The sequence below is a fragment of the Colletotrichum lupini genome, chromosome 4 (genome assembly GCF_023278565.1).
Source record: "Colletotrichum lupini chromosome 4, complete sequence".
Taxonomy (NCBI): Eukaryota; Fungi; Ascomycota; class Sordariomycetes; order Glomerellales; family Glomerellaceae; genus Colletotrichum; species Colletotrichum lupini.
In genome coordinates this window covers 7,807,206-7,830,534 of record NC_064677.1, presented here as the reverse complement: position 1 = coordinate 7,830,534, position 23,329 = coordinate 7,807,206, and the positions used below count along the sequence as shown (strand labels likewise).

At 50.6% G+C, this 23,329-nt stretch overlaps 8 protein-coding genes across 8 annotated transcripts; 5 read left to right on the top strand and 3 right to left on the bottom strand.

The window, feature by feature from the left end:
* Window positions 1–309: 309 nt before the first annotated feature.
* On the top strand, window positions 310–2,179 carry CLUP02_09416 (isocitrate lyase family protein; the record flags this gene model as incomplete). The annotated part of the gene is made up of 2 exons (XM_049288394.1): window positions 310–721; window positions 786–2,179. 2 exons carry the CDS (start codon window positions 310–312, stop codon window positions 2,177–2,179), a joined length of 1,806 nt encoding a protein of 601 aa, XP_049145538.1.
* A 344-nt stretch (window positions 2,180–2,523) lies between these two features.
* On the bottom strand, window positions 2,524–3,823 carry CLUP02_09415 (short-chain dehydrogenase; the record flags this gene model as incomplete). Its single annotated transcript, XM_049288393.1, has 3 exons — window positions 2,524–3,177; window positions 3,459–3,597; window positions 3,753–3,823. The coding sequence occupies 3 exons, from the start codon at window positions 3,821–3,823 to the stop codon at window positions 2,524–2,526; spliced, it is 864 nt and encodes a 287-aa protein (XP_049145537.1).
* A 1,670-nt stretch (window positions 3,824–5,493) lies between these two features.
* Window positions 5,494–5,631, bottom strand: CLUP02_09414 (uncharacterized protein; the record flags this gene model as incomplete). Its single annotated transcript, XM_049288392.1, has 1 exon — window positions 5,494–5,631. One exon carries the CDS (start codon window positions 5,629–5,631, stop codon window positions 5,494–5,496), a length of 138 nt encoding a protein of 45 aa, XP_049145536.1.
* A 2,110-nt stretch (window positions 5,632–7,741) lies between these two features.
* Window positions 7,742–9,391, top strand: CLUP02_09413 (glutamine synthetase; the record flags this gene model as incomplete). Its single annotated transcript, XM_049288391.1, has 4 exons — window positions 7,742–8,171; window positions 8,246–8,546; window positions 8,600–9,289; window positions 9,361–9,391. 4 exons carry the CDS (start codon window positions 7,742–7,744, stop codon window positions 9,389–9,391), a joined length of 1,452 nt encoding a protein of 483 aa, XP_049145535.1.
* A 645-nt stretch (window positions 9,392–10,036) lies between these two features.
* On the top strand, window positions 10,037–11,320 carry CLUP02_09412 (uncharacterized protein; the record flags this gene model as incomplete). Its single annotated transcript, XM_049288390.1, has 7 exons — window positions 10,037–10,074; window positions 10,152–10,247; window positions 10,316–10,378; window positions 10,441–10,498; window positions 10,557–10,663; window positions 10,804–11,024; window positions 11,076–11,320. The coding sequence occupies 7 exons, from the start codon at window positions 10,037–10,039 to the stop codon at window positions 11,318–11,320; spliced, it is 828 nt and encodes a 275-aa protein (XP_049145534.1).
* Window positions 11,321–16,132: 4,812 nt separating this feature from the next.
* CLUP02_09411 (methyltransferase domain-containing protein) lies at window positions 16,133–18,689 on the top strand (the record flags this gene model as incomplete). Its single annotated transcript, XM_049288389.1, has 9 exons — window positions 16,133–16,243; window positions 16,323–16,444; window positions 16,506–16,678; window positions 16,738–16,832; window positions 16,916–17,942; window positions 18,007–18,128; window positions 18,195–18,257; window positions 18,379–18,460; window positions 18,514–18,689. The coding sequence occupies 9 exons, from the start codon at window positions 16,133–16,135 to the stop codon at window positions 18,687–18,689; spliced, it is 1,971 nt and encodes a 656-aa protein (XP_049145533.1).
* Window positions 18,690–19,537: 848 nt separating this feature from the next.
* On the bottom strand, window positions 19,538–20,391 carry CLUP02_09410 (pyridoxamine 5'-phosphate oxidase; the record flags this gene model as incomplete). The annotated part of the gene is made up of 3 exons (XM_049288388.1): window positions 19,538–19,944; window positions 20,004–20,178; window positions 20,281–20,391. 3 exons carry the CDS (start codon window positions 20,389–20,391, stop codon window positions 19,538–19,540), a joined length of 693 nt encoding a protein of 230 aa, XP_049145532.1.
* Window positions 20,392–20,904: 513 nt separating this feature from the next.
* CLUP02_09409 (carbamoyl-phosphate synthase subunit L) lies at window positions 20,905–23,192 on the top strand (the record flags this gene model as incomplete). Its single annotated transcript, XM_049288387.1, has 3 exons — window positions 20,905–22,931; window positions 22,998–23,076; window positions 23,130–23,192. The coding sequence occupies 3 exons, from the start codon at window positions 20,905–20,907 to the stop codon at window positions 23,190–23,192; spliced, it is 2,169 nt and encodes a 722-aa protein (XP_049145531.1).
* Between the last annotated feature and the right edge of the window lie 137 nt (window positions 23,193–23,329).

Here is a 23,329-nt window from a genome sequence, read left to right as displayed (position 1 = left end):
CCGGCTAACACTCGCCGAAGTTGAGCGCTCCCAATTGCGCCTGTCCATTTCCCACGTTATTCCCATTCAGCTACTCTTATCTTATGTAACATCCTTTGTCCCGAGTACCGAGTCGTTGCCTCTCGGATTTGCTTTTGTAGAAACCTGCCTCGCCGGCGATACGACGCTAAACTCCTCGTAATAGGCGGGCATCATCGCTCTGTAGACAATACCACGACCGGGGCAAGTCTTGCAGATTCTGTCTTGTGCTTCTCCGTCACACTTTGCAGCATCTCGGTACTCCTACCTCCAGAAGAAGGAAACACGACAATGATGCGACGAGCTGCTGCGCGAGCAGTCACCCGGAGGGTTCCTCTCATCAGCCCGTCTTCAACACCTGCTGCTGCTGCTGCTGTGCGCTATTTCTCAATAACAAGGAGAATGGCACAAACACCCAAGAATCTCTTCTCTGCCTCCGCCCCTCCCAGCGATAACTTCCAACTTCTGGCCGAGTCTAAGAAGGCCGGTACTGCCGAGGATGAACTCTACGAAGCACAGATCAAAGAGGTTGAGGCATGGTGGCAGTCACCGAGATATGAAGGCATCAAGCGGCCATACAGCTCAGCCGATGTGGTTTCCAAGCGCGGTTCGCAGCATCAGTCATACCCGAGCTCCGTCATGGCTAGAAAGCTTTTCAACCTCGTCAAGGAGCGGGGAGCTGAGGGCAAGCCTATCCATACGAGTACGGACGCTCCTCTCCCCACCTCTCTATAGATGGGCACATGCTAACCGCCTATATCTTGTAGTGGGCGCCATTGATCCTGTCCAAATGACCCAGCAGGCCCCTCACCAAGAAGTCCTGTATATCTCAGGCTGGGCCTGCTCCTCCCTCCTGACCTCTACCAACGAGGTTTCCCCCGACTTCGGCGACTACCCTTACAACACCGTTCCGAACCAAGTCCAACGTCTCGCCAAGGCGCAGTCGATGCATGATCGGAAACAATGGGATTCTCGGCGGAAGCTCAAGGCCGAAGAACGCGCAAAGACCCCGTATATTGACTATCTACGACCCATCATTGCCGATGGCGACACCGGACACGGTGGTCTCTCCGCCGTTCTCAAGCTCGCCAAACTTTTCGCAGAGAACGGTGCCGCTGCGGTGCACTTTGAGGATCAGCTCCACGGCGGCAAGAAGTGCGGCCACTTGGCTGGCAAGGTCCTCGTCCCCATTGGCGAGCACATCAACCGTCTCAACGCCGCTCGTTTCCAATGGGACGTCATGGGCTGCGAGAACCTCGTCATCGCCCGCACCGATTCGGAGAGCGGAAAACTCATCAGCAGTGCCATTGACGTCCGCGATCACGAATTCATCCTGGGCGTGGCGGACCCGAGCTTCGAGCCCCTCGCCGAGACTATCCAGGCCATGGAGGCCAAGGGCGCGGTTGGGGCCGAGATCGACGCTTTCGAGGCCAACTGGGTCAAGAGCACCAAGCTGGTGACCTTTGACGAGGCCGCCGTGGCGCATATGAAAAGGGAGGGTGTCTCCCAGGACAAGATTGACGCGTATCTCAAAGCGACACGCTCCAACCGCGATATGGGAATCTCCCAGCGCCGCAAGCTCGCCAACGAGCACACCTCGACACCTGTCTACTTCTCCTGGGACGTGCCCCGCACGCGCGAAGGCTTCTACCACTACCGCGCCGGCATGGACGCCGCCACGAAGCGCGCCATTGCCTTCGGCCCCTACGCTGACCTCCTGTGGGTCGAGACGGGTGATCCCAACGTCAAGGTCGCCACAGATCTCGCCAGGGCCGTCCGCGCCGTCTATCCGGGCAAGGGGCTCGTCTACAACCTCAGCCCTTCTTTCAACTGGATGGCACACGGATTCACAGACGAGACGCTCAAGAGCTTTATTTGGGATATCGCCAAGGAAGGATTTGTGCTGCAGCTTATATCGCTTGCTGGCCTGCACTCCAACGCCACCATCACGAACGAGCTTGCGAGGGATTTCAAGAAGGATGGCATGCTGGCGTATGTGAACATTGTGCAGAGGCGTGAGAAGGAGGGTGGCTGTGACGTTTTGACGCATCAGAAGTGGAGTGGCGCTAGCTATATTGACGGAATCCTCGGGGCTATCCAGAGTGGCAGCTCGAGCAGTAAGAGCATGGGCGAGGGCAACACTGAGAGCCAGTTCCACTAGAGAGCCATCTATAAAATGCATGTGGGCGGCGTTGCGGAAATCTTCTAGCGTTTTCAGGATATCAATTTGTCGTTTCTTGATGTACACCTCTCGCCTGCATATTCCGTGTTTGCCTGCCTGTAGATGGGAGGTTGGGCTAAAACACGAGGTCTCGCAGACGGAACAATATAATCACTGGTTTTGTGAGCTTCAAGAATAAATGCTTCAATTTGTCTATGCACAGTGTCATCATCATGGCCTTTCGGCCGTGTACGCCCCAGTCTCTTGCCCAGCGCCCTAAACTCCAACCCAATACGGTATCATATCGTGAAAATCGGATTCAAACAAGCAGCGCAACGCAACCATTACTCGAGGCTGGTGCGGCTGGCGTTGTTGATGGGGGCAGGCGCCGCGGGGCCCTCGGGGGTAACGTAGGCCTTGGTCATGCCGCCGTCGACAACCATATCGTGGCCGTTCACGAAGCTGGACTCGTCGCTGGCGAGGAAGAGAACAGCCTGGGCCTGCTCAATGGCCTCGCCGAAGCGGCCGGTAGGGAAGTGAATCTCGCGGCGCATGCGCTTGGGCACGTCGTCGCCGAGCCAGTCCTGCAACAGAGGAGTGTTGAGAGGCGCCGGGCAGAGGGAGTTGAAGCGGTAACCCTCGCGGGCGTGGACCATGGCGAGCTCACGGGTAAGGGCAAGGACGGCACCCTTGGAAGCGGTGTAGGCAAGCTGGGGAGTAGCAGCGCCGACAAGAGCGACAACTGAGGCGGTGTTGATGATGGAGCCCTTTGTCTTCTTGTTGCGGCGGAGGGCGAGAACGGCGTGCTTGCTGCCGAACCAAACTCCCTTGACGTTGATGTTCTGGGTCAGATCCCAGATCTCCTCGGGGGTGTTCACGGCATCGTCGTCCTTGGCGTGCATAATTCCGGCATTGTTGAAGATAATGTCGAGTCCACCCCAGGCATCAACGGAATCAATGAGGGCCTTGACCTGGTCTTCCTTGGAAACATCGGTGACCTATCATGGCGAAGAGAAATCGTTAGCAAATTGAATGGAACACTCCCAGTCGTTGGGTTTCGCGTTGTGTCGTGTGACGAGGCAAGAAACGAGACAAGATAAATGGCGGGGCATGGCGGGGTAATTTTTTCTTTCGCGTTGTGCAATGTGCAGGTGTGCTGCTGTTGTCGCTGTGTCCAGCGTTGTGCAGTGCATTGCTGTCGGCGTTTGATTTGATGCACGCCGGAGCGGCGGGAATGGGATCTTCCAACACTTTTCATTCGCAGCCTGACTCAACGTACCTTGGTCTCAATTCTGGCCGACGGGAGCAGCGACAGAACCTTGGCCTTCGCCTTTTCGAGTGCCGGGGCAGAGATATCGGCCATAGCAACGCTGGCACCCTCCTTCGCAAAGAGAATGGTCGTCTCCAAGCCAATGCCACTGTCACAATTGCTTGTCAGCTTATCGGATCCTGTATGCCATGTGTGTATGATGCGGTGAACGCCCAGCCACTGGGGACTCATCCCGATGCGCCGTGCTGATAAGGCGCCTGTGAGACCATGAGGGGGTTGCAACATTGCATTGGGTGACCTTACCCAGCAGCGCCAGTGACGACGGCGTTCTTGCCAGCCAGGCGACCTCCAATCTCAGCAGGAACGGAACCCATTTTCAAAGGTGTTGATGTCTTTCGGAGTGTGTCTTTTTGTTGTTGCTGTGATGTTGAGTCGCAAGTCACAGTTGGTGAATCGCGAAGTGGCGGAGGAACGAGTTGGGGTTCGAAGGTTTTGATGTGGTAGTCAAAGTCCCGTTGATAGCTTGGAGCTCTTAGTTGGAAACAAAGTGTGTTGATGAGAAGAGAGAAGAGCAGGACGGTCACCACGATGCGATGGGCACGATGTGTTTAAAGAAATCAGTAAGCTGGTCTAGTAGAATGGAGCCGAAGAAGGATAGAAGGCCGTCGTCTGGCAGAAAATGAGTCAAGGAAATCCGGGGTCCAGGCCACTTGTTGCCGCCCTGGCCAATTTCCATCGACTAAGACAGAATGATGGACGGGACTGCTAAGATAGTCGCAAACACGGAGTAGGCACTGGATACAAAGCGCGCAAGCGCGGTACGGATACATATCGAGATACGCCAGACATCAACGCCCACCCCCTTCCTTGCTCACGATTAGCTGCTCGAGCCTTCCTCTGGCGAAATTGATCCGACAACGGCGCATCGGGAACACCATCTCGGCTCCCATATGTGACACGGGGTGACGGGGTGCAGCCAGGACCGTCCTAGGTTGGCAGGTTGGGCAGGCAAGCTGCGCATCGTTGCCAGGGCCATGGTGTCCCTACTCCATGCCGTGCCTGTCCAGCTGTACAGCCCTAGGGATGTAAAAGAAACGGCTTAGATCGTGATCGATAAACCGTCCATCTACCACTGATCAGAACGGAGCTTGTCGGTCAACGATAGGCGGCATCGCATGCGTTGGTGGATTTCCAAATACGGAGCATAAAACGTGTCGACGGGCGCAAGTTCCGATATCGCGTTATCTCTTATCAGTGGGTCAGACCGCGGCGTTGCATGACGGACGTCCAAGTCAGGAACCAACCCCTCCGTGTCTGATGGAGGGGGGTTATGAGAGGGAGACACTGTGGTACTCCGTACACTGGTAAGGTTGGGTGAGGTGTCCGGCGGCGAGAGGGTGAGTCGAGCGAGCGCTACCTCCAGAGGCTGGCTGCATCTTTCGCAGGATGCGTTATCTCTCTATCTTGGAGATATAAGAAAAACCCATCATCGGTAGACGTTGGATAGGAGTATGTAGTAGAGCCAGTTGTGGAACAAAGGAACGAGACCCTATGTGCATGGTTCCGAGAGTGCAGCTGGATTGGTGAGCTAAGGCGAATCCAGGCCAATAGCATCGAATTGCGAGAGTTAAAAGCTCAGAATTATCGGACTAGGAGTACAGACCAAGAAAGGCACAGACTCGGGATCTGCTGGATTGAAAGTTGATCAGACAAGTCGCCACTGAGCGTCTCGTCAGGTGTCAAGGTGTGTATGTGTTCGTACTCCGGACGGTGTGAGATTGGGCGGCGTGGCGGCAGAATGCAGGTGGTAGAGTGAATACGGTGTGTGTCTGTAACCGTACCATCCGGAAACACTTGGTGACTTGGGGAATTCAAGGGCGGAGAGAGGCGCCAGGCAAGCGAAGCGGTAATGGAAGCGGTCAGTTCGAGCCCCTCCACACCTCTCAGGCTCACATCGTCATGTGGGCAGCCGGGGGCCTTGACGGTGAATGAGAAACGTCCATGTGGTGTTTGAGTCCGGACGCATCGGAGAAACCATTACCATTCACAAATTCATCATTCGTGGATCGTGGCAGATCGCGGCTCGGGACCGCGCTGAGGGGTTCCCCAAGTCGAGGGGCGGCGGTGCCGATAGACGCCTGGCGTCCGGGGGGTGAACCGTGTGAGGGCGGCGGTAGAACATTGATTTCAGTTGAGCGAGCAGGCGGCAGTACGAGAGATGGAGACGAGGATGCGCAGGTACTCGAGTAATGTCATTGTTGACAATTGCACAGGATCAAAGAGGATAGGTATTTGCCGCGCTGGCGACAAAGAAAGTTGCGCAAAGAAAGCTGTGTGCGGTATCAGCGGACAATAGAACATGACAAGGGTGGGTAGAAGCGACAGTAGTGGGCTGTGGAGGCGGCAGAGGGGTCATTGACTGATGAAGTTGAGTCCCCATCGTGAACCCCTCCAATTCAGAACTCCCCGCTGTCGGCAAGTCAAGCGCGGAGGATCTGGCCGTCATGGGGCCAAGAGATCTATCTGGGTTCGGGGATGTTCCTTTTGGCATCGAGCAGCCGGGTGCCGCGGTCTCAGGTCAATCAAGCAACACAGCGCGGCAGCATGCGGGATGGGCAACGGTTGGCGTGGGGTAAGATTGGCGTTGATGGGTTGGCGACAGTGAAGAAGCTCACGATGAAGTAGCGATGGTGGTGATGTTGTTGACTGGAGAGGGACTGAGAGCAGTTTGCAAGTTGTAAGGGAGGAAGACAGGTGGACAGAGATGGAGACAGCGTGCGAGGAAGCATGGAGAAGATATTGGTCTTCGCAAAAAATCTCTCATACTCACACAGTGATGACTACCAAGTTGTCGCCAGCTGCAACAGCAAGTGGCCCCAATGGCGGTTGAGACAATTCCATTATTTTTGTCACAATCCAGCAATAGCATCCCAGACCACCTGGGCTCCTTCCTGTGTCCTGCCCATCCAGGCTTTGACTTACCTAAGACACGCATCTACCAGATGGAAGGCGCCCATGGGATCCTGCGCATTCTGGCCGAGGGAGGCACGTTAAGAAGTGCCTGTGCCTGAGGTTGAGGAGACTGAACGAGAAGACTCATCACTGAGCTGAGGTGGGGAGGAGGAGTCGTGGCCCGGACAGTGCGTCCCTTGGGAACGTACCGCGGTCTAGCCACCCCAGCCTGGTCTTCCAGGTTGCCTGCGTGACTGCCGCAATGACGCACCGAGAAAGTCAGCGTCCCTCCCCCTCCTTCCTCGCTCTGTGCCGCTGGGTGCCGCTCACCTGCTAATGGTATCCCCGCGTCGAACCGAGAGGTAGGTGCCCGGGAAGCAGACGTCGATTGCCAAGGAACATGATACATGGAACAGGATGGGAAGCAGCTCACGCGGCTCGATACCTTCCACACTCAAATCTGAACGTGCTTAAGGTAGGTTGTAAACAGATTGGCGCTCCGGGTCTATGTCATTGCTCAGTCGGAAGCGTTAGGTAAACCGTAAACCGCAATCAAGGGCAAGCGCAAGGCAATGGAGGGCAAGGTTATTTCCAGGTTGTCAGTCGTCACTCGGCTTCCCCAGCTCCCCCAAATCCCCAAATCGCATCATTCCATTGGCCGCGCGCTCCCTTATCGGCGGGACAATCCACACCAGTTGCCGCAGACGAGGGAACCTTGGAGCTAAGCCATGTATATGCTCGCCTACAATTCCATGGAAAGATACTTTGGGGCAAACATCTGGGGGTGCGCGGGCAGTATGCAGCGGCGCTCTCTTCCTTGCTCTTGCGACTCTTGCTGCTGCTCAATGCTCGCTCACTCCGCAAGTCCCTAACTACCTTACGTTCCCACCTACGGATAACATACCTCTCCAAAGATACGATAATTGCTCCGTACCGCTGGCCCTACACGTCTCTTTCCGCGTTCCCTCAAGATCCCGACCTCAAGTCCCTCAAGTCCATCCGTCTCCAGTCTCTCGGCTTGCTCAGGACCCACGACTTTGTTCCGCCTCGGTCTGTTCCTCGTGTCTCTTGCGCGCTCTGCTGATCATTTTCTTTTCCTCTCTCCCGTCCTCTGCCACGGCCTACTTCTAGACATCCTCATTTATCAGTTCGCACGCACGTAGAAAGCAGCAAACACTTCTTTCCTCTCGTCCTTCTGCCACGACAGACTTTGCTGCTACCACACCTTCAACTCCAACCCCAACTCCAAGCCGCGAGCTTTCGTCCCATCCATCGCCATCCAAAGTCAATTAGTAGCTTCATTGCATTCGCGCATTCTTACCATCTTATCTTAATCCACAATGGCGTCGTCCAACGAAGCCGTGACCATCGAGTCGCTACCCGAGCTTCTCAAGAATGATAACAAGGTCAAGCTTGCCGGTATCGATGTCGACGGCATGCTCCGAGGAAAGCTGGTGTCCAAGAACAAGTTCCTGTCCGTCGCCAAATCAGGCTTTGGCTTCTGTTCTGTCATCTTTGGTTGGGATATGCACGATATGACATACATCAAGGAGCTCAAGATCAGCAACGCCGAGAACGGCTACCACGATCTGATTGCCATCCCTGATCTCTCTAGCTTCCGCCGCATCCCCTGGGAGGATAATGTGCCCTTCTTCCTCGTCAGCTTCTTCGATCCGGATACGCAAGAGCCCATTTGCGCGTGCCCCCGTGGTCTGCTGAAGAATGCTCTGGCCAAGTTGCAAGCCAAGGGCTACGGTGCCATGGCTGGAGGTCAGTCTGCAAACACGCTCCGTCGTTGCTCTCCTTTTGGAGAAAAGGCAAGCTAATCGCGTGATCCCACTCAGCCGAATACGAGTTCTACCAATTCAAGGCGCCTACGCGCACCGCCGAAACCTCGAGCTCAACGGCCGGATACTTGCAAGAGAACCCCCCGCAAGCTTTGCCGTCCTTAACAGAGGGCATGTTTGGCTACAGTTTGACCCGGACGGTGCACAACAAGGACTACTTCTATGACATTTTCGAGACTTGTTCTCAGTTCAAGTGTGATATCGAGGGTTGGCATACGGAGAGTGGCCCTGGTGTCTTTGAGGCCGCGCTTGAGTTTGGAGAAATCGCACAGATGGCCGACAGAGCCAGCTTGTTCAAGTGAGTTGGCCGGTTCGTTTAGGCTTGCATCTCACTGACCGTGGTTCTCACAGGTACGTTGTCAAGTCGGTCGCAACAAAATACGGCATTACGCCGTGCTTCATGGCGAAGCCAAAGCAGGGCTTGCCTGGAAACAGCGGACACATGCACGTTTCCATTGTCGATAAGGATGGCAAGAACCTTTTCGCTCGGGAGACGAAGGATGAGAATGCGCCATACCCCGACGTCGCTAATCTCTCCGATCTGGGCCGGCATTTCCTGGCCGGCTTGCTGGAGGGTCTTCCAGATGTCATGACCATGCTGGCACCCACAGTCAACTCCTACAAACGCCTTGTCGAGAACTTTTGGGCGCCAGTGACAGTATCATGGGGCTTGGAGCACAGAGCAGCATCAATTCGCCTCATCGCCCCACCGACATCGAAGCCTGGCGCAACGCGATTCGAAGTTCGTGTTCCGGGCGCAGACACCAACCCTTTCTTCGTTCTGGCAGCAATTCTCGCCCTCGGATGGCGAGGCGTGGAGAAGAAGCTGGAGATCCCCGTCCCGCCTTTGGGCAAGGGCGAGGATGTTGGCGGTAAAGCTGACAAGGGCGTGCGGCTTGCAAAGAGTCTGCGTGAAGCAAATGATCGATTCATGCGAAAGGAGAGCATTGCAAGAGAAGTGTTCGGTGATGACTTTGTCGATCACTTTGGCGGAACAAGAGATCACGAAATTCGGGTCTGGGACGAGGCCGTGACAGACTGGTATGTGACAACCCTCGGAGTAACATCTGATGGCGATGAAGATGAACATGGCTAACGAAGTATCTACACAGGGAAGTTAAACGGTACATCGAAACGGTCTAGTGGTCGGGAGTTTGGCGGAGCGCGTTTTTCTACTACCTACTTGTTTGGACTTTTTAAGATATTTCATCCCATATCGGATCAGCCTGGGAAAGACGTCAAGCCACGCGACTATGGAGCTCGTCGAAGCCCTTGCCGTCTCACGAGATGGACTGGGGTTACCGTCACATCTCCACTTCCCTTGCCTTGGCTGCGCATCCTCACCTACCTTGCCCGGCGTTGTTCAAAGGGACCCTATCTAGATACCCTCTTCAAATGCCGACATATTGATATACGTATGGAGCAGCGCCAGCCGCGGCTATTTAGCCATCTGATATTGGCTGGTGAAATCATGTTCGAGAAAGGCTTTCGCTGTGCAGGGCGAAGGATAGCAGGGAGGCGAGGCTGATTGGTGGTATGGGATGCGCCTTTTGTGACAACTTGGTGCGCTGGTGCATAACGGTTACGAGCGAGCGAACCACTGATCCAATCCCGGAAGAAGGGCGCTCGAAGCTTACGTTGAGACCCATTGCCTCTGAGCGGCGCGTCGAGGTACCTTTCAACTAGGTCGTACATGCAAATGATGTGATGGAGCTGGCGGACGAATTGTTGGCTGCTGCGAGCGGTCGTATCCCTTTCATTGGCTCGCGATAGCTGAGTTGAGGCCTTATGTCGGTCAAGTTCGCCGCCCGTGACAAGTTGGAGACGTGAGTCAAGAGAGAGGCTCAAGTTTGTTGTTCGCGCCGCTGCGGCGCTACCCCTCTCCTCTCCTCTCCTCTCTCAGAGGCAACACAACACAGGGGACGCTGCAGCAGCAACCGGCATCTCCGATGCGGGTTAAAGCCCGGTGTCCGTTCGTTCTCAAGCTGCACTCTGCAAGGTCCTCTTAACCTGTATAAATGAAAAGCCAACGACCGGTGGGGTGGGAAACATTGTCTTTGTGGGCAGCGTTGATGGTGGCCCAATAAAAGAATCGACAGAACATTTACCAAACACCAAATGCCAAGTTCTGTAGGTATTTCATTTTGAGGGAATTAAATTCCTAAAAACCAATAACTACGACATATTCCAAGTGACGGGGTTCTTCTAAGAGGACCATCTCATCAAAACATTGCCGTTGACGTCAAGTACGTCAGTAGGAGCTGATAGATTGATTACCAGAGAGAATCCGGATCCTGATGCTTGATAGTCGTCGAGCTATTGGTTTGCGTTGCCTCACCGCATTGATGAACCCATTTTTCATTTCGCCAACTGCCACATTCGATTATCCATGTGCCGAGCTGGGCTGGGCTTCTGGTAGGAAGGGAAGGGAAGAACAGCGTCACTTCAGCTAAACCACCACAGACAATGGAGCAGCGGGCTAGCTTCTGCTGTATCCGCAGAGGCTAGCGTACATGATTGCCACGCCGTTAGCTCCATTTGACAGGCAAACACAGCGTGGCACCCTGGGCGGTTGGAGCTCCCAAGGAAGGCAAGTCGACCACGGCCCCATGCCCCCCTGCCTTGTTCTCCCTCGTGGCTTTGGGGGGCAGCGTGAAGATGCGAGCAGTTCATACGGATACGGGTCTTCAGGACCTCTTGCCATCGGGAGACTTCCGCTGGAGGATAGTTGACAAGTTACAACGCAACGGTCATCACAATGGTCTCTCGTTTCGCGGTTGGTCTGCCGGCTCGGACCGGGCTTCCTGCAGAACCTAAGACAGCCCAGGGAACCAACGATCTCTTCGGTGGAAGTCGAGGGCAGGCGAGGAATCAGTCCCAGGACCGTTCACCGTTCACCGCTCTCGAGTCCTATCGCCCACAAAGTCAACCGCGTTGGCAAACGAGTCTTTGTGGAAAGGAGCGAGCAAGCGCCCTTATGAAGCATCCTACCGCCCAGCGTTGTATCCCGCCAGGGCCATTCTAGACCTTCACATTTGGGGTGGCATCCCGATCCTTGGGAGAACGCGTTGAGACGTGCTTTGACTGGGCAGTTATTTCAGAGTACCGATAGTGTACTGTACAGTGCTTAAGGTAGGGCGATGATATTCTGCCAGCACCTGCCGATATCCCGCCACCAAGTATGGCTGCGGCCGCTCCTGCCTCCGACCACGGAGCCCAGCTACCCATACCCACCCACTTACCTACCCACTTACCTACCCACTTACCTACCTACCTACCTACCTACCTATAACTACTACTTCGTCGACCTTACCGTCGCTACCGCTACCGCTACTACTAATTAAAGCTATTCTTAACGTTAATATACTATAAAAAGAGAATAATCGCAAAGTTAACGATCCCTTTATTTACTAATATATTATTAATTATAACGATTATAGTTACGTAGAATATAACTACCTATTTTATAGCTAGCGCTTCTTTAGCCTACTTAAGGCTAGAGTAGTACTTAACGAGGCTATTTATAAAGCTAGCTTTATAGCCTAAATTATTTAATATAAACCCTCTACTAGGGCGCTAATTATTATTACTTATTACTATATTTATAGCCCGCGTTACGATCGAAAGTAATAACGCCTCGTAAAGTTAATTTATTTAAATAAGCGTCGCAGATCCTTAACCTCGTTTATAAACTACTACTAGTAGATCGCTATTAACTTTTTAAATAACGACTAGCTCTTCTATCCTATTATTAGCGCTTTTTATAACTACTATAACTACTTATTTAGTAATACTAACGCTTTTATATATTACCGCTACGCGCTACTACGCAATAAGAAGGACTAAATCGTTAATTAATAGAATAAGGGTATTCGACCTATCTAAATCCTTTCGAGCCTCCGATTAGAAAGTAGCGATTATAGCGGTATTATTAACTACGATATACTTAATATACTAGCTACCTACCGCCGTAACGAATTAAGTAGTAGATCCCCTATCGAGTAGTTATTTAACTAATTATATAATTTTACGAAGTACTAGTACCGCTTTTAACGCGACGATATAGGCTATATTACGAGCTTATTTATCGTACTTACTACCGCGATTTCCCTACTTTAATAATATCTAAATATTTTATTAATAAATTCTATATATAAAACTAATCGATTTAATATGCCGCTATTTAATATTTATAGAGCTACGAACGATAGTTATGCCTTTTAAGTTACGAGCTATTTTTTATTTAATAAAAAAGAAGCTAATTACCGTTAGGCTATCGACTAGCTATTAGTATTACTCTGGGCTTACGAAATTCCCTTTTTATAAGTTACGTATACGGATCGCGAGATTACTCTACTTAACGCCCTTAATAATAATACCTAATTTAAAATAGTACCGCACGTACTTTATTATTAATACGTTAACCTTAACGTACTAGCTAAGACCCGGCGTTACTTCGGCCCGGCTATAAGGGACGAGGCTAGCGTCGTTATATATAACCCTCGCTTTTGGTAATTCCTTACGGATTAGGGTAATCTCTTCCGTAGCGAATTAATAACTATATACCGCGACTAATTATTCGAATTTAAAACTATTAAGTACCCTATAGTAGTAGTTAATTATGCTATTAATACCTAGCTTAAGCCGTAGTACGAAAAAATCGTACTTACTTAGGTTAACTAAATTAAGTACTTTAGTTACGTAACTATGTTAATTATCGAATCCTTATACGCGAGTATTAAAATACGAATCTATTATTATACGGGCGACCTTAAAGCCGTATTTAATAAATTAGTTATTTTTTGTTACGAAGGTAACTTTGTTTACCTTATTATTCGCCTTATTATCAATATTACGTAAGCAAACTATATACTATATTAATCTACGATTCCTATAGATTATTATAGGTATTGATTATGTAAGCAATACTGCTTATATAAGCTTACGTGAGCAATGGAAAGTACTGGAAGGTAACTGAATAATCTGGAATTTACTCGAGGCGGAATTACGTACTACGATTACGCATTCACTTACGTATACGCTTATTAATTATATTATAATTAATAAGCAATGGAATATTCTAGTAGGAGGTTTTTATACCTATATATAGGCGTGTATTTGCCTACCTAGACCTTTCGTTAAGTAAGCAACGTCTCATATAGTAATTTAACTATATTACTCTCTTTATTATAAAAACCTCTTTTATATACGCTTATATCCCCTATATTCATATATTCTTGCTTCTATATAAATATTCACTTTTTATATTCTTTATAAGAATATCCCGCATTACCTCGTTAAAGCTATACGTGCTAGATTTTTTAAGTAAGTTAAGCGGCTATAATTAGCGCTTACCGGACCCGTCGCTAGGCTAAAGTATTAAGCGCTATTACGGGATTACTTTAAAAAAAGGTCCGTACGTATATATATTACGATACCCTTAGGCGCCTCTTGTAAGAACTCCGTACGCTAAGTAAATAACTAAATTCAGGTTTATATAAAAAGCCGTTAGGAAAGTGCGCACCCTACTTAATTCGAACTACTTATAGGCTACCTTACTACTACGTCCTTTAATAATATACTAAGGACGGTACCCTAATATTACTAAAAAAGATTTACCCGTACTAGTTCTAGCGACGCTTAGAGATTATTACTAATAATAATACCTCTACCCCCCTACTCGATCCTCTATAAGTCCGAGGTAAGGGTCGCTTATAGGGCTTTATAATAAGCATTATAGTAATTATAATAGGTACTAAGGCGCTTAAATTAAAAAAGCTAGCGGTCGATCTAAGTACCTCTTCTAAACGAGAGCCCTCTATATTTAAGTACGAGGAAGCTACTAAACGCGTAGAAATAGTACTTATATTAGCGCTACTACTATTAATAATACCTCTAGTACTAGGTAAAGCTACTTCTACTTAACGAGGCCTCGAGATTATACGTAATTTTAATACGTACGAGCCTAGTATAGAGATATAGCGGGGGTATTAATAAGCTATTACTAACGAGGTAATTAACGTAGTTAACGGTAATATAATTAATCTTACAGGGGCTCCTCGGCTACTAACGCTTATAAAGTTACGATCCTAATTAACTCTAGTACGTATAGCTTTAACGAGGTAATACGGGATATTCTTATAAAGAATATAAAAAGTGAATATTCATATAGAAGCAAGAATATATGAATATAGGGGAAATAAGCGTATATAAAAGAGGTTTTTGTAGTAAAGAGAGTAATATAGTTGAATTACTATATGAGAAGTTACTTGCTTAACGAAAGGTCTAGGTAGGCAAATACACGCCTATATATAGGCATAAAAACCTCCTACTAGAATATTCCATTGCTTATTAATTATAATATAATTAATAAGCGTATACGTAAGTGAATGCGTAATCGTAGTACGTAATTCCGCCTCGAGTAAATTCTAGATTATTCAGTTACCTTCCAGTACTTTCCATTGCTCACGTAAGCTTATATAAGCAGTATTGCTTACATAATCAATACTTATAATAATCTACAGAAGTCGTAGACTAATATGGTATGTAGTTTGCTTACGTAATATTGATAATAAGGCGAATAATAAGGTAAACAAAGTTACCCTCGTAACATTAACTAGTAATCTTACGTAGTTAGACGTACTATAGGATCTAGCCGACGAGGATTGTACTTACGATATTAATCTTACGATAGAAGGCAAGATAAATAGACTTACTAATGAGTACGAAGCTAAAGTAGAGGACGAGGCTAAAGTAGAGGAAGTTACTAAATTACGGGCTATGGGCTATACGAAGTAATTAATAGTTAATTAGGTAGTTAATTAGGTAGTTAATTGGGTAGTTAATTAAGTAGTTAATTAAGTAGTTAATTGGGCTAATTCGTCGATTGCCGTACTTTTTGTTAAAATAATTTAATTGATTATAAGTTAACTGACGGCCTCTGATTAGCCTAACCTATTTGAATACTAACTACGCAGAGCCTAGCTTACGTATGTGCCCGAGACCGGCGGTCGTGTGGCGGCCGTAGCCACACTTGGTGGCAGAATAGCGGCAGCTGGTGGCAGAATATCATCGCCCTTAAGGTACTCGCAAGGCAAGACATCAGTGACCGAGGTCGTGAAGAGAATGCCGGGTTTAGCTTGGCTCCGGTTGACCCTGGGACATGCGAACAAGGTAGTTCGGAGGCGTGCCGCATCCTGGTATACCGGACGGCGTGAAATGGCAGAGAGGCTTTTAGAATTCCTTCTGCAGAATAAAAGAACAAGAAAGACAGGTGAGGTGGGAATTACCTCACGCACAAGTTGAGTATCCGACTCAAGATCCCTTGCGCGGATAAGGATACTGAGTCGCCAAACTGACGCCCTTGCGCGTATGATACGGGAGCTCGAGAGAAGATGAAGTTTTAGATACCCTAAAGAGACATTGCTGGCGTAAGCCCAGTTTGTAATGTAGGGAGAGTGTACCGGGATTTGACTCGATTTGCGTTTCTCTTTGGCAAGTGTTTTTCACAAGTGTTGCCCTGAAAATCATACCCGTGCTTCAAGCTTGAGTGCCATGAGTACCCTGTCTCATTCTCTGATCCTAGCACTACTATCCGTACAACTGCAGGCAAGCTCAGGCCCTGCCCGTGTGGACAAGCACAGGGTAGGGCAGGTTACGATTTGAGAAGTTGAGATGGCTTGCCGCAAAGAGTAAATGCAACTTGCCAGCCACAGCCCAGCCGCCCCGTTGTTTTCTTGGTCCCTCTCTGTATGCATGCATGCATGCACATCTTTCGTCGGGGGGAGAGGGAGGGGATTTTTCAACGGCTTGAATTTTTTCATGTTTTTTTCCTCTCTCACGTTTTCAAATTCTCCATGGATTTCACCAATTCCTGGGCGGCACATGCTATCCCATGCTCCATGGCCCGCCGTCGACCGCCTCCCGCACTTCCCATGCTGTCTCCTCTCTAGCCAGTGGCTCCTTGCGGACAAGTGCTCCGATCAGAAGCCAAGCGTGATTCGATGGCGTTAGGTCCTGGCAGAGGAGCAAGGGGAGGACAGAGAGTGAGAAAGAGAATAATGATGCACTACAGGTGGAGGTTCCATCCATCGAATCCCGTCCAAGTCAAGCTCTGAAGTATCCCGCGGTAAATGACCATTTCCCTCATGAGGTCCTCCCTCCCCCCTTTCAAATTAGCCTTTCCCGTCTGGCCTTGTGCATTGCGTAGTCCTCGTCCCCTTTGTTCTGCCATCATCCTTTGTCAACATTCAAGAAGCCAACGGGCTCCCCTTGTCTTTCGTTTCCTAGTATCCTTCATCGACTACCTCACCGGTTGTCAAGAGGGTGAATACAAAGACATCCGCCAACCCTCGACAGGAAAAACCACTTCATGTATCCATATTGATACTCTGTGCGTAACCCACCTTCCCCGCGCTGATATTGGCCTGGGTATTTCATCTATCATCTCTTGCGTTCCCTCCTATTCTCCTTTGGGGAAATTTGATTAGCCATCCCACGTGTGGCCATATTACACCCGAGCCGGCCGGGCCCACGATTGAGTCCCCATTTGGGAAATCTGGCGAGCGAAGACAACATCCGTGTAGTGAGTCGCTCTAAGAGAGTGACGGAACACTAAAGTTTCTTTGCAAACGTAGAGACGCGATAAAGATACGACATTGGCGCCAGCTAGAATTGAGAGAAAATCCTGGTGACGGCTTTTTGGCGGAGTCTTTTCTAAAGCTCGGCGAAATGGGTGAGGACGTTGACGCTGTTGGCGACCCCGGCATCGGCGATGGCCATCGACGCAGGGGCGAAGGTGCCGGTGCCACAAGAAACCGGACGGACCACAAAGAACGGCGGAGGCCATCTCGAACAGATAATACCCAAGATGCCCACGACAGCGACGAAGACGACTCAGATGCCGGGTCTGATTTCAGCTCCGTCTCTGTTGACGAGCTCCCGCCCATCCGGGCTTATGGTCACACATACCACGGTTCCGGTGTACTACTAATGCCGAATGACGAATCCGAGCGAGCCCGTCTAGAAATTCAGCATCAACTATTCAAGCTATGTCTAGAAGGTGGTCTGACGGCGGCGAAACTCCCCAAGGACAGACCTCTCAACATTCTTGACATTGGTTCTGGGACCGGCAATTGGGCCGTTGAGATGGGCGAGCAGTACCCTCTGGCCAAGATCATGGGAATCGACATCTCCGCCGCGCTCTTACCCACGACTGTACCGGCCAACGTCGCCTTTGAAGTAGAAGATGCAAACCATGACTGGGCTCGTGAGAAGGACAGCTTGGACTTTGTGCACATGAGGAACCTCGTCGGCGGGGGCGTCTCGGACTGGAAGGCGCTTTTCCGGCAAGCGTACGAACATCTCAAGCCCGGTGGACAGATTGAGTTCGCCGAAGTGAGGACGAGGTACTTCGACCTCATTGACAGCAGCGGAGACGAGCCCATTGCGTCCACGGCTGAAGAGGAGAATCACGGCGGGATGACGGCATGCCGCGAGTTCGAGGTGCGGTTCTCGGAAATGGCCAAGATTGCAGGCGTGGACTTTGACCCGACGCCAAAGATTCCCGCCATGTTTTCTGAAGTTGGTTTTGAGAAGGTGGCGCGTTGGTCGGATCTGGTTCCCATACAGGCTGTGGGACATGATGAAAAGATGGTCAGAAAAGGAGCACAATTTGCTCAGATGCTGGAATATGGTATGTTCAGAGTCCGTACTCTTAACAAGTTCAAGTTTCCTCAACTAACATGCCACCACATCAGGCTTGGAGAATTACTCGTTGGCAGTCTTTGGCAGGGGTGGTTGGGATGAGAACGATACCCGGAGTCTCCTGAAGAGAGTCCACAAGGAGTCGCGCGATACCGCAAACGAGGCGTATGGCAAAGTGTAGGTTTCTCGGGATACGAATGTGATTTCACTGGGAAACAGCTGACTGACTCTTACTATATAGATCATTTGTCACGGCGAGGAAGCCTTTGTGATCGGGCTTGACCTGATCGATTCTATCTACTCTGTATAGAAGAATGGGCTGGTTTATACCCATAGAGAATACTTACCTACTGTAATGAACTCAGGTCACTTGGATTTATGTGCATTGACTTACCGCCAAAATGTTTGAAGCATCCCACTCCTAGTCCTCTAGCACTCTTCCATTCACACACTTCGATGCTGGCATGAACTACCACACCCCGCGGGATTTGACTAACCCCGCGGTCGGTCGGTCGGTTATCTGCCGATGTGATCCCTTAATCGGACTCTGCGGACCCGAGTCAAAAACCCTCGGGCTTTCCTCGGTGCCAACCGGCGGTGGCTCTGGTCGAGTCTAAATATGCACTCTAAACCTCTGCAACCCTCCCAAAACTTCCGATCAGCCTCCATTTCGCCCTTTATCCGTGTCGCCCCTAAACCTGGTCCTGACTGGCACACCGGCGCACGCTATGCTTAAAGAGATCCCACTTGGCTCAAAACAAAATGTGCCGAGCTTTCAAACCCGCTACAGAAACTCCCGAGAGGCCATGATCCCTGAATGTTTCACTCTGCCTGCCGCTGCAGCTAGCCTACGCGCTGCAAGGTTGGTGGTTCAACGTGCCTAGACCCCCTCAGTTCACCCGATGCCCAACGCTGCCTATTTCTTTCTCTATTGCAACCTTGTCTTTTCTGCCCAGACGCCTGAGGAAGTGCTTTGCGTTATCCAGTAGAGTTCTTGCTGTTGTGGTATCATCAAATGATGCGTCAACCAGCTGCCACACTACTAATACTAACGTAAATGTAGTATTTCGACGATCATGCACCACGCTGCGCAAACTCTCATCGCTGCTATGAACTGACGAGTAGCCTTGAGATGCCCCATGCCGGCCTCTCAGAAGGACTCCAAATACTAGAATCCTACACTAAAAGATGCTTAATGGCCAGGAATATAACTTACCGGTTGGGGCGTCGAATCGTGCCCAGCCCACTTCTACCCAGTGTACTGTGTAAGCCTCATGTCAATACATGAGTCTAACTCGAGTCTAAATGGTGATCACTGCCCGCCCATTGGGCATCATCATGGATGCTTCTTTTGGGATCCTTGTCTCCTTCGCAGCCAGTCACATAGCATGTGGATTTACGAGGCATAGCAATAACCGCGTAAAAGTCTTGAAGCAAGCACATGAGCGTCAAGATTTTGATAATGGAGGCCTCTTGAAGGCTTCATCCCAGATTCGCCCGCCAGCATTGTCTCACATGAGGTCGTCAAGTCTTTGATAAGTGGCCTAGATATCAATGGTATTGTTACTTGAATTCCAGATTATCCTACCGTACACCATTGAGCTGGGGAGCAGCGGTCTCCTCTGTCAGCACGTAATCCCTCACTGCACCCTTCCAATCACTGATTCTCACGTCCTTGATCTTGACCACGATGACTCGTACTTCCTCACCGGCGACAAAGCATCCCCTGCCACCATCCTCGGCCTGCACACTTGGGTTGAAGCTCTGGCCTTCGTCAAATGTGTTGTTTTCCAGGTGCGCCTCGCGGTAGAACTTCTCCTCTTCCGAACCATTATCAACCAGTCTGGCAGTGCCATTGATTGTAGCACTAATACTAGAGACCGCCGCGGTGTTGAGATTCAATAGGAGGGATGCAAGGCTGGAGCGGTGCTCTGGGCCGGGGCTGCCGCCTGAAGGCCGTCGGCCAGACGTCGGCGGCCGATGGGAAGACCCTGAACGAAGCCGTCAGCAATCTTGACGAACACGCTACCACAATAGAGCTACAACATACAGTCATGTACCAATAGAGAAACGTTGGGATTCGAAAGAAGGTTCTGTGTTTTTCTCGAGGCGGGGTTCGTGGTCATGACAATAACGGGACCGGCCGAGTGGTTCGAGGATGGCAGATAGGTGTAGTTCATGAGAGAGACGTTCGGCGTGTTTTCGGTACATGTTGCTAGGTGAAGCTATCGATGCGGCAGTCTCGTCAGCTACATTTCTACATTGGTGTTGTGGTGAAGAGTCATCGCAAGGCTTGAATGAGGTGGGCAGAAGAACTAAGAGCTTACGAATCGAGCATTCTCCAAGCATTGTACGACTTCTTGAGGAAGAGTTGCCGTGACTTGCTTATTGGTTTCGCCAGCCGAAGCTTCGTAGTTGAGAGGGACTTGTTGATCCATATTGATGAAGCTGTTCTTGACAGTGTGTGTAGGTTGGGTAACGTATCGTGAGCTTCCTTCGAAGGAGCCCTGTCTGGATCGACCGGGCTGGAGAGGAAAGATGGGCGCAAGGTCCCAGCCCACGCTGACTAATGCGGGGCAGAGCTATTGGACCTTCCATGCTCTCGCGGAATGACGTCGAGGAACTTGCATGCTAATCTTATCAGCAGTCGCCTTACCTAAGGCAGCTTGGGGGCAGCTTACCTACCGGACCTGAGCACGTCCCGCCTGAAATCCGGGGTCGCCTTTCAGCGGCTTTCAGCACCCACGGCTATTGTCGGCACCGCTTGTTCCAAGATGATCGAGCGCAACAAGCCGAAGCTGCTTTGAGACCTCGGGTTACCTGGGGCATTCGCAATGAGCTCTGCGCTTTCCTCCTCTGCCATCAACTTCGCGTTCTTCTCCTCCTTTCCATGAACATTCAATTGATACCCCAAGCTTGAAATCCACGTCACAAAGCTTCAGTCATCCATCATGCGTTCCATGAAAGCGAAGCACCGGCTCGTCCGACCCCTCCCTCGGCTCCTCTCCACTGCCGCTGGCCAGACGGTGCCGGCTTCGAGCCAAATTACACCCATTACCTCTCTCCTTATCGCAAACCGTGGCGAGATTGCTCTGCGAATCCACAAGACTGCGGACAGGCTAGGAATCAAGACGACGACTATCTATACAGACCCCGACAGCAACAGCCAGCATGCCGCGTGCTCCCCGCATTCCTTGAACCTGGGCGACGCAAGAGCGTACCTAGACGGCGAACGCATCATCTCCCTAGCCAAGAAGCACGGCATACAAGCCCTTCATCCCGGCTATGGCTTCCTGTCTGAGAACTCTCGATTTGCCGAGAGATGCGAAAAGGAGGGCATCGTCTTCGTTGGACCTCCGGCGCAGGCAATGACCGATATGGGCGACAAGGCACGAAGCAAGATCATTATGACCGACGCCGGCGTCCCCTGTGTTCCAGGGTACCATGGTTCCGATCAGGGGGAGGCACAACTATTGGAACACGCAAAGAATATCAAGTTCCCAGTGTTGCTCAAGAGTGTCAAGGGCGGTGGTGGAAAGGGTATGCGCATCGTTATGACCGAGGACGAGTTTGCCGCCCAGCTTGGTAGTGCTCGCGCCGAAGCCCGCGCATCCTTTGGCGAGGGTGGCGAGGTCATGTTGGTGGAGAAGTACATTGTGCGCCCTCGCCATGTTGAGGTGCAGGTGTTTGCGGATAAGCTGGGCAATTGTGTTGCTCTAGGGGAGCGTGACTGCAGTGTACAAAGACGACACCAGAAGATTCTTGAGGAGTCTCCAGCGCCGGATTTGGACGAAGAAACTCGTCTCGATCTTTGGGAGAAGGCTAGGAAAGCTGCTTTGGCCGTCAACTACGTTGGCGCTGGCACTGTTGAGTTCATTCTTGACAAGGACACTGGCGACTTTTACTTCATGGAGATGAACACCCGATTGCAAGTCGAGCATCCCGTTAGTGAAATGGTCACCGGCACCGATCTCGTCGAATGGCAATTCCGCGTCGCTGCTGGCGAGAAGCTACCTATGACACAGGAGGAGATTGTGGAGAACATCAAGCAGCACGGTGCAGCTATTGAGGCTCGTATCTATGCCGAAAATCCGGAGAAGGGCTTCATGCCTGATTCAGGCAAGTTGGTTCACCTCACCACGCCGAAGACGAACGAGGACATTCGCATCGACGCCGGCTTTATCCAGGGTGATACTGTCTCGGAAGCCTACGATGGCATGATTGCCAAGTTGATTGTTCGCGGCAAGGACAGAGAAACAGCTATTCGCAGGCTAGAACTGGCTCTCCGTGAGTATGAAGTCGTCGGTCTCAGCACCAATATCGAGTTCCTTAAACGTCTTTGCCGGTCCCCAGCTTTCATAGAAGGCGACGTCGAGACAGGGTTCATCGACAAGTGGAGAGATGAGCTTTTCAAGCCGCGGCCAATCCATGACGAAGTCTTTGTCCAGGCTGCCCTCAGCTCGTTATCCCCACAACTATCACATGCTGCTCCCCATGGAGGTAGCTTAGGCTTTGGCGAGGCCAGCACCCTCAGCGAGCGCAAGTTTGCCTTCAAGGTGCTCGATTCATACAGTGAGCAAGAGGGAGAAGTTGTTGAAGTCAGCATCACACAAAAGTCCCATCAACTCTTTGAGGCGCGTGTAACAAGGAAGGGAGAGGAGCCGCCCAAGGTTTTCGAGAACCTCATCAGCAAATTCCAACCAAAGTCGTCGTCAACGAATGCGTTGACAACTTTCTTTCCCAACGAGAGATTGGAGTCGACGGTTGTGCAGAGTTTACAGCATGAGCAGGATACCAAGATTGCTGTGTTCCAACATGGCATCAAGACCGAGCTTTCTCTTCTGCCACCAAGCTGGTTCGAGAAGGCCCTCGGTTTGAAGGAGGTTACCGCGTCTGTCGTTGCACCAATGCCTTGTAAGATTCTGAAGAACGAAGTGGAAGAAGGGCAAGCCGTAGCAAAGGGAGCTCCGTTGGTTGTGTCAGTACCACCCGACCCAAGACCGCTGTCACAAGATGACTTCCAGTAGCTAATTTTGACATACAGCATCGAGTCTATGAAGATGGAGACTGTTATTCGGTCACCCCAAAACGGCGTGGTCAAGAAGCTGGCGCATAAGGAAGGCGTGAGTAGTCCTATTTTTCCAAAGTTGCACGCCCCTCACTGACACTGTCTTAGGATATCTGCAAAGCCGGAACGGTCTTGGTACAATTTGAGGAAGAAGCTACAAAAGAGTCATGAGCGGGCGGTGATTGATTTACAAGAGAAAAGGATACTGGTTTAAAGTTCATACAGCGAATAGGCTAAGATTAACGATTCGTTTCTATTGCAGAGGATAGGTACTTGTGCCAAGCCCTTTGCCGACCCAAATGTGCCTA